This window comes from Trematomus bernacchii, unplaced genomic scaffold, assembly GCF_902827165.1.
Source record: "Trematomus bernacchii unplaced genomic scaffold, fTreBer1.1, whole genome shotgun sequence".
Classification (NCBI taxonomy): domain Eukaryota; kingdom Metazoa; phylum Chordata; class Actinopteri; order Perciformes; family Nototheniidae; genus Trematomus; species Trematomus bernacchii.
In genome coordinates, this window is record NW_022988171.1 from 22,455 (window position 1) to 32,164 (window position 9,710).

The 9,710-nt window shown below is 44.7% G+C and overlaps 1 protein-coding gene across 1 annotated transcript in view; it reads right to left on the reverse strand.

Annotated features, from left to right (window-relative positions):
* LOC117475948 (antigen WC1.1-like) overlaps positions 1-9,470 on the reverse strand; it is a gene marked incomplete at its 3' end in the record, with an annotated part of 31,619 nt that extends 22,149 nt beyond the window's left edge. The window contains exons 1-4 of the mRNA XM_034122294.1: positions 9,374-9,470; positions 9,062-9,203; positions 8,883-8,914; positions 8,502-8,798 (exon numbers count right to left, since the gene is read on the reverse strand). Coding sequence (XP_033978185.1) covers positions 8,502-8,798; positions 8,883-8,914; positions 9,062-9,203; positions 9,374-9,470 — 568 coding nt within the window. The remainder of the gene's footprint in view (positions 1-8,501; positions 8,799-8,882; positions 8,915-9,061; positions 9,204-9,373) is intronic.
* Between the last annotated feature and the right edge of the window lie 240 nt (positions 9,471-9,710).

A 9,710-nucleotide genomic window follows, 5' to 3' on the forward strand; every position in this document is an offset into this window, starting at 1 on the left:
GCGCCGGAGGAGAGCTGTCACTTTCTCCCCTCTCCGCTGTGAGAGTCGCGCTGTCATGCGGGCTGAGTTCAATTCCACTCCCAGTTAAATGATAACCTGGGAGGGAAGAGGACAGCTCTTCTTCCAGTTGATAATTAAACCCAGGCTTGACAGATGAGATACGCTGTATCGTCTGTGGAAAGCCGCTTCCTCCCTGGAGTGAGCCAGCCACAGCTGGTCGTCCAGGTAAAATAACACTCTCATCCCCATTCTGTGCTGCTCCAGCCAAAAAGTGCGTGGAGCCAGGAATGAGAAACGCAGGAATTTGCTGTATTTCGGGATGATGGTTAAGTGGAGGTATGCATCCTTAGGCGCGTTCACACCGGAGTACTTTTCCCACAATAGTTCATCAGAACTACGATATATTTGCGTTCACACCAAAAAGCCCCAGGAACTAAAGTAGTTCAAATTAGTTCATCTGACCCGCTTTTCAGTAGTAGTTCATACGTCTGATTGGCTGTACGGAATGCAAACCACGCCCGTTTCACTCTGAATTTGTTTTTGTAAGCAGCCATTGTATTTGCTCGCTTCGGGCAGTGCACCCGAAGAGATTACTTTTGTGAAAGCAGTTATTATAGCAACACTAAATAAATAATCGGAGCGGTGGAGTGATGAGGATGTGTCTGCGCTTCTGGCGATTTACTCGGAGGACGTGAAGCGCCGCATTCAGAAACTTCTACTGAATGCAGTTTCCGTGGCTCAGCAAAGTTAGCAGACCTGGCAAAGTCATGTCGGGACGACTACGAAGGTAAAATAAAATACATGCACTGCACTGTTTTAATCTGCACAATACTGGTCTTAGATGTACTTTTATTTGCTCAGTAGATCGAGCTAGCCATGCTAGAACTTGCTATCATAGGTCCAAGCTGGCTAACAACATCTAGCTAGCTAGCTAGCTTCTCAGCCGTGCCCGCTATGAACACGTTTTGACTTGTGAATAAGTGTGCAATGTTCTGTAATTTGCTTCACTAACTCATGGCACTAATCGTGTGTTTCAGGCGAGGTGTTTCTCTCAGGATTAGAAACTAGTTTTCCCCTCCGGGATAAAACGATAATATAACGTTAGCAATTAGCATGCTAGCTGGACATAATGCTACCTAGTTGCTATAATTTCAAGTAATTTGCAACATTCATTCTATATGTTAATGGTAAAAGCTTAAACAGTTGATTACCTGCATGCCACAAAGACTGATGTTCTAATATTTTTGCACATTTAAGTGGAAATGTAATTGAAATTCTATTTATCTTTCCTTTTTTTTATTGATTGTTATAATTGTACTCAGCCATGTTATGTTAGATGTCAATCCACTTACACTGTAACTACTCTGGCCTTGAAAGAAGGTTACACATCTAACTGATGTCCACTAATCCCTATAAAACAAAGTTCAAGCATACATTAAGCACAAAACAATAAATAAGGGCACTTTGATATTATTTGATCCTATCTTATCTTCTACTTTACACCTGCATTTTGTACACTGTCCCTGCCTGCACCATGTCCAATGTTGTCTCTGTTGACAAACTACTAGGCGATTAAACTGATCTTGTATCTGGCTTATTTCACCTTAGGAAAGCGGGCACGGGATGACAGCTTCCTTGACACCATCATGGCGATGGACTGCCGTGCCATGGTCAGCAAGGAGAATGAGGACCTGCGTGCCAAGGAGATGCACGACGAACGGCTGCTGCATTCACACAAGGCCCAGGAATCGGACGACCAGCTGCTCATGGTGATGCAGCGCCATGCTGACTCGGCGGCGCGCCAGGTGGAGGTGTCGGCGCGCCAGGTGGAGCAACAAAATACCTTTCAGGCTGGGCTTCTGGAAGTGCGAAGCGAGCTGATTAAATCCAACAGGCCTTCAATAAAAAAATAAAGAAAAACTTGTCGTTGTTGATAAACTGTACAATGACTTGTTGGGAGGCGTGTTGTGCAGTGGTCTGGTGCGTTGGTGTTCGGATCAGGGGAGCACAGGTTCAAACCCCACTGCAGTCAGCATGTCGTTGTGTCCCTGGGCAAGACACTTCACCCCAAATTGCCTACACCTGGGACAGTTAATTTTGTATTATTGTGATTATATATATATGCCACTGTTATTAATACTGACACTTCACTTTGCACTAAGGTGTGTCTGCTGCTGAGCCTATCTATTGTTATTATATATATATATATATATATATATATATATATATATATATATATATGTTTTGATACTACTGACACTTTATTTGATATTGAAAATGTTAACTTCTATTTACATGCATACGACACACCTGGGACAGCGTGATGCTGTTATTGATATTGTCTTGAGTGTGCAATAAAAGAGAACCTACATGGCGATTAAACGGAGCCTGTATCTTTTCATTACATTTCATGTAACTAAGCTTGCTTATTTCTCCTCTGACACTTTATCTTTACAGTGACCTGTGTAGCATCCTATACATCACATGTAAGTGATTATTCTGATACCATCATGTTTCATCGGTTATAAACTGGCGAAGCTTTATTTATTGTGGCTTTCAAAAAGATAATTTCATTGTATTTCAAAATGGCGTCCAACACAAGCACTTTATTCATAGAAAGAGAAATGGTTAAGTTTGTTATTACCAGTGTTGTGAGTTCAATATTTTTAATTAATTATAGTAAGGGAACATCTTAGGAGTTAGTGTAGTGAGTTTCAGAGCAATGTAATAATTATTTGACCTAAAACTAAATGTTTTTATGAACATGACATGGGGATTTGCTAACTTTTGATTTCCCCCATTTTACACGACACAAATGGAGGCCACTATGGGCCAAAACTAACACGTAGGGTTCATGGCAGACGGATGCAGTTGCTCTCAGGAGGATATATAATAAAGGTGTGTTAGCTGCTGAGCCTATTTAGTGTGCATACGACACACCTGGCACAGTTTATTCATTTCACACGTAGCGTAGCGCGTGCATGCCGTCGTCCAATCCTTTTGTCAATCCTTCTTAACCGCCTTCGCTTCCGAATCAGCATTGCTATTGCATTTGACTGGTCGACGATCTGTATTTGTGTTTGCTTAAATAACTCAGACGAAGCTCATGTCTGAGGTCGGAAGGTAAACAGACGCCTCATTTACAGCAAGTAGAGATGGGCGAGTCCTGATTCATCCGGATCTTTAACCCGGATCCTAGAAATGAGCTGGTCGTGACGAGTCTCCCCTCTCCATTAACCCGAGTCCTTTGAGTCCCACACTTGGTGTGACGTACAAATTAAAACTATAAATTGCGTCACTCGCTACTCTCTTTATAACATGTAAAATCACATTACAACGTACCCAGTCCATCTGCCTACCCTTTAGCAAGTAGGATAGCTGCCAGAAGTTATCGTTTGGCTCAGGGGAGGGGACGTGGATCAGTGAAACTTCCTGCAGACTCGTGGGGACTCAGAGGAGCCGACGGCTCCTAACCGTAATAGCATAGCAGATCCAGAGATCCATACTCGTCATGTGCACGAGCATAGCCCCTCCTCCAGCACCCGGCTCCCGCGGCTATATTATGCACGAGTCAACAGCAGACTCGCAGATTCGCAAATCCTGACTCACTGTGCAAAACATAGCAGACTCGTGCGGACTCAGAGCCGTAACCGTATAGCAGCAGATCCAGAGATCCAGCAGACTCGTCATCATGCACGATTCAACAGCAGACTCAGATTCGCTAAATCGCAAAATGACCTTTTTTTTGTGATCAATATGTTTTATTAAAGCAAAAGACACCACTTTACACACATTTAACACATACAAACACCAGTATTGCAATGATTACGCAGTCCATGAGAAAATATGAGGGGCATATGATTAGATATAATTATATGTTTAATAATAATAATTGTATAATTAAGACATTTTATATATTCTAACTGTTTTGCAATTTTCTATCATTTGTCATTGTTTGTTTCTTTTTGTGTGCTATGTTCAAAATAAACGTTTTGCCAAGTAAGATCCTTATTGGAAATGCAGCTATTACACGCAGGAGACTGTTGCACAACATGACAATTTTGTTAGAAGTCTACACTGAAACTTCATTTAGAGCCGGAAACATAATGGACTTAATCAAAATCGCGGGATCTGTGAATCCAGGTCAATGATCGAGAGAGACCAGTAGCCTACGAGTTAGTCAGCGGAACTTCACAGACTCAGATTCGCAAATCCTTACTCACTGTGCAAAACACAGCAGACTCGTGCGGACTCAGAGCCGTAACCATATAGCAGCAGATCCAGAGATCCAGCAGACTCGTCGGCATGCACGAGTCAACAGCAGACTCAGATTCGCAAATCCTGACTCACTGTGCAAAACACAGCAGAGCAGACTCGTGCGGACTCAGAGCCGTAACCATATAGCAGCAGATCCAGAGATCCAGACTCGTCCTCATGCACGAGTCAACAGCAGACTCAGATTCGCCAAATCGCAAAATAACCCTTTTTTTTGTGATCAACATTTTTTATTAAAGCAAAATACACTGTGTAGCGGAAGTTAATATAACGTCAGTTTAATATGCTCGTGAAATGCAACAACTTTTCGGTTTCACCGATAGGATTTCTACGGTCTTGGTGATGCTGACTCATATGACTCAAATGACTCGTATGATCCGGATCTCTTCAATGACTGACTCAGAAGACCCTGAGTCCGTAAAAGGATCCGGATTTGCCATCTCTAACAGCAAGTGGGCGCGGGAGGTTTTTCTTCTTCTTTTTCTCTCGTTTTTTTGGCGGATTGCAACTTTAAGGTGCATACCGCCACCTACTGTACTCGCCGTGAAGTTGTTTGCAGCCTGCCAGTAAACCCAAAGCAGAAGAAGAAGAAGTGACGTCAGCGGTTCATTTGCCTAATCCACCCCCAGGAACTCATTTTGGTGTGAACGCGATCTGCTTTAGTTCATCAGAACTAAAAGAGCTCTCATGAACTAAAGTTCTCATGAACTATTGTGGGAAAAGTACTTGGTGTGAACGCGCCTCTTCAGGACGGATGTGAACCAGTCTCCCTGGTGAACACACTCCAGCACCTGTTTGATCGTCAGCATGGGAAAAGGCCATTCCCTTGTTGGACACTGACAGATCGAGGATGGGTCTCATTCCCCCTGCCCCGTCTCCTTCGGGACCAGAAAATAGCGGGAGTAAAAACTCTGCATGGAGCGCGAGACACGGTTCCTGGGATGACAGGGTTCCCTGTATCCCGTAGAACTGTGGGGGGGGGGGAGAGGCGAACAGCAGAGACTACCCTCTGCCCATCCGCCTGCTCATCCATCTGTCCATCAGACACACACGTCGCCACCCTGAGTAATACTCTGATAGCGCCGGGTGTACATTCTCTGGATGTGCTGTGGTTGGTGGCAAACCACGCCAGAGCCCTCCACACGCTGCATTTCACACAGGCTCTCATTATGTCGCCGTTTAGGAGAAGTCTCGTAAATCGCGCGTTCACGCTCAACACCACTAAGGGATGAGCGGAGGTGTGTGCAGTGCTGTCCCCACGAGGCGTAATAATAGCCCCTTTGATCCATGAATGGAGGGGGCGTAGTCATCCGACTTGTGCCCTCCACTCGGACCCAGGAAATCCAGGGCTTCGTCCACGGAGTAAACCTACTGGACTGCCCAATCATCCTCGACCGCAGCAGCAGCGAGAGCGTCCGCTCTCTGCTGTGTGAGGGCCAGAGGGAGACGGGTACATTGAGCATGACACCTGGGGGGCGTGGGCTCATTACGACCGTGGGTAGGAGGTAGCCTACGTCTGAGACAGAGGAAAAATCCGTGCTGCCTAATAACCGGAAGGTTTAAGGTAGACAAATTGAATAGTAAGCCCTGCTGTTTTATTAAGGCGAGACACGGCAGGCAAAAACATCGTTTTTCCTGCACTGGTCAATTTTGAGATTTTGTGCTATTTTGATTCCATAACATGTTTTCTTTCAGGCTTTTGGAAGGAAAACGTACAAAATACACATTTAAGTGTTTATTTTACTATAGTTTGTCTATTTGCGTCTGTAGATTTCTCCTACATTCACCAAAAGTTAGCATTCTAACGTAACATAAAGTACCGCGACCGCTGTTTGCACCATGTCTTCAGAGGTATCGTTGGAAAGCTCCGTTTCTCCTGCACAATCTCATCGGATCCAAATATGGTCATTTCCTTTGTATCAGCAACCAATCGTGAAAGTGCAAAGGGGTCTTAAACCAAGAAACGAAATCTCATTGGCTGGTGTCAATTTCTGACAACGTGATTCGTTCAGATGCGTCACGTGGTGTGCTAAAGCACTTCCTGGTTAGCTTTCCGCTAGAAATTTAAATCTGAAAATGGCAAAATAACGGAGAAAAAAACGTTCACAGAGAAGACGACAACATATGTCACTTGCACAAAGCAAGGTTATACAAAAAACAAATGACCCCGAACATGAAATACCTTCACGGAGTGCGTCGATGCGCAAGCTATCATCCAGATAACAGGAGGGTTTAGCTAGCGTCACACTGCAATCTTTAAAGGTCGTTTTCTCAAAATGAGTTTTTTCTCCTACTCTGAGTTCGAAATGTCCACTTCAGTAGCAGTTACATACACCAAACCTTCCAGTTATATTCCTATCAATATTATGAAGGCTTTTACAGAAGGGTTTGGTCATATATAATTCATAGCCTGAATTATATAACATTTTATACCTAAAAACAGGGCGAAAATTGATATTTTAGGGCTGTTGACAGTATTTTCTGATTTATGGAATGATACAAAGAGATATCCAAAATCCCTTCTGTAAAAGCTTTAGATACTAATAAGACTACAAAATGAAACAAGAATTTTGATCCTGGCTTTATCCAAAGTTCAGATTTCGGTTCCTGAAATGTGTTAAAATATGCGCATATTTCATGAGATAATGGTTCATTTGCATATTTAAACATGCTATTTCAGAAAACTTGTAATACAAAAAACAATTGCCTTATTGTAAGTAATTAACTGGAGAAATTTTTAGCTGATATCTTTAAGTTAAAAAAATTACCCTATTGTCTCGCCTTAACTGATAAATTAAAAAACCAGCCGCCTTAAGCAGCGAGCCATGCTGCCAAGTAACCAATAGGCTATTGGCAGCCGGCTTAACCGGGGAGCCTTGCTGCATGTTACTTCGCTCTGTCCATCGAACACACGCGCCGCCACTCAGCGCGCGAACCTGCTCTGGATGTGCTGTGGTTGTCATGGTGACGAGCCACGCCAGAGTCCTACAGACGCTGCATTTCACACAGTCTCTCATTTATGTCGCGTTTAGGAGAAAGCTCGTAAACCGGACCTTGAGGTGCGTTCAGGCTCAACACCCCTGAGGGATGAGCGGAGGTGTGTGCAGTGCTGTCCACACTGTAATAATGGCACTCGTGGGCTCATTACGACCGTGTGTAGGAGGTCTGGGACAGAGGAGAAAAACCGAGCTGCCTAGAAACCAATAGGTTTTAAAGACAGCCGATTTATGCAGCGAGCCATGCTGCCTATAACCGACAGGTTAGGGGCAGCCGGCTTACCCGGTGGGCCTTGCTGCATATTATTATCACGCGTCGCCACTCTGAGTAATACTCTGAGAGCGCGCGACATGCTCTGGAATGTGCTGTGGTTGTCATGGTGACGAGCCACGTCAGAGCCCTCGCCGCCGTTGCCCGTGAAGCAACACACACACACACACACACACACACACACACACACACACACACACACACACACACACACACACACACGTGTTGAAGTGTAATTGTATCACTGTATATATATATATATATATATCAATAATATGTAAACATTTGAAATGTATGTTAATGTTGTTAATTATTTTGTATTTTGATGCTTTGGCAACATTGTTTCGTATAACTTTCATTCCAATAAAGCTCCTTTGAATTGAATTGAATTTATAGAGAGAGAGAGAGAGAGAGAGAGAGAGAGAGAGAGAGAGAGAGAGAGAGAGAGAGAGAGAGAGAGAGAGATAGGGGAGAGAGAGATGGGAAGAGCGAGATCACAGACGAGAGAGAGAGAGAGAGAGAGAGAGAGAGGATAGAGAGAGAGAGAGAGAGAGAGAGAGAGAGAGAGAGAGAGAGACAGATGTAGTGAAACACTAAGGGTTTAAAAACTCCTCCATGTTTCTCATCAGAGAGTGAAATCTAAAATCTACACTCACTCTTGCTTTCACCAAGAGAAACACATGTTAGTGAGTTGCTGAGCTGCTGTACTGTTTACTTTGTTGTTCCTGCTTTTGGAGATCCACATGTTTGCCTGCCCCAGCAGCAACAATAAAAACAGTCTCTGTGAAAACCTCCTCTCAGTCTGAAGACACCGCTTTGAAGACATTACAAAGAGCTTTCAGTCTGTGACAGTCCAGGTAGCAGAGAGGGATTGTCTCTTTGTCAGAGAGAGAGAGAGAGACTGACTAACAAAGAGACAGAGGACATGATGTCATAAACAATGTCACTGATGGGCTTACCTGAGCAGGTGAGAGTCAGGAAGGAGAGAGAGGAATGTGATGCTGCACACTCCCTCAGAGCAGATCCAGACTGAACACAGTCAGAGCCGATGTACCACAGAGATCTCTCTAAGGACTCCTTTCTCTCTCCCACAGAAACAGCATAGCCACAGTCGAGCTCTCTGCAGAGAACAGCTGCTGCCTTCAGGGTCCAGAGAGAGTAATCGCCCCCCACTGGTCTCCATTCTCCCTCATGTTTCACCTCCAGGTCTCCTGCGCAGCGACTCTCTCCTCCCACCAGCTGAACACCACCAGGCTCTGAAGAGAAACAAGAGAGTGATCAGAGAGAGAATAAAGTGAGTTTGATGAGAACAGAATGAACCAATCACAGCTCCTCTCTACCTGAGCAGGTGAGGCTAACAGCTGTGCCAGGTGAGCAGGTTTTTCTCTCTGAGGCTGAGCTACAGTCCAGGAGAGCAGACTCATGGCCTCCACACTGGAACTCTTTGGTCCACATTGGAGCCTCCCCTTCTACATAGAGCGCCCCCTGGAGGACTGAAGGAGCCCCACAGCCCAGCTGCCGGCAGACCACCTGAGCATCCTGCTGGTCAAAGTCAGCCTCACACACTGAGGACCAGGACGGGTTAGACTGGTTAGACTGGTCAGAGTTCACCTCCAGTCTACCTGAGCACAGACCAGTCCCCCCCAGCAGCCTGACAGAGTCTGCAGAGGACAGAAGATCAAACAGAGGTCAAAGACACACCATCAAAGAGATGAAACAATATTTCAGAGATTCAAACTGGACTCAGTTCCAACATGAGTTGATGATGAACAACAGAACACATGTTGATAAGAACACAGACTGCAGGTACCCTCACATCTACATCTGATACCCTCTAGCAAGGGGTCTCCATTAGTGAACCCTTTCCCTGTGTCTTCAACCAAACATCCTCCTCTGCAGATCCTCTGCTCCTTCTGCTCAGGGACCATGACGTGCACAGACATTTGGAGGGGCTATTGCTCTAAACTGGAAAAAGGGCCTCCCCCCCGAAAAGAAATATAAGACCAAAACGATTATTACATTAACTAATTTGAACAGTAATTCACATCATCATCTCATAACAAAATAAGCTAAGGCAACTACAGATGTAGCAGCTAATTTAGGACAGTTTGAAACGCGAGGGTCGTGGTCGGCCCGTGAACGGCCCGTGAACGGCCTGTGATCAAGAG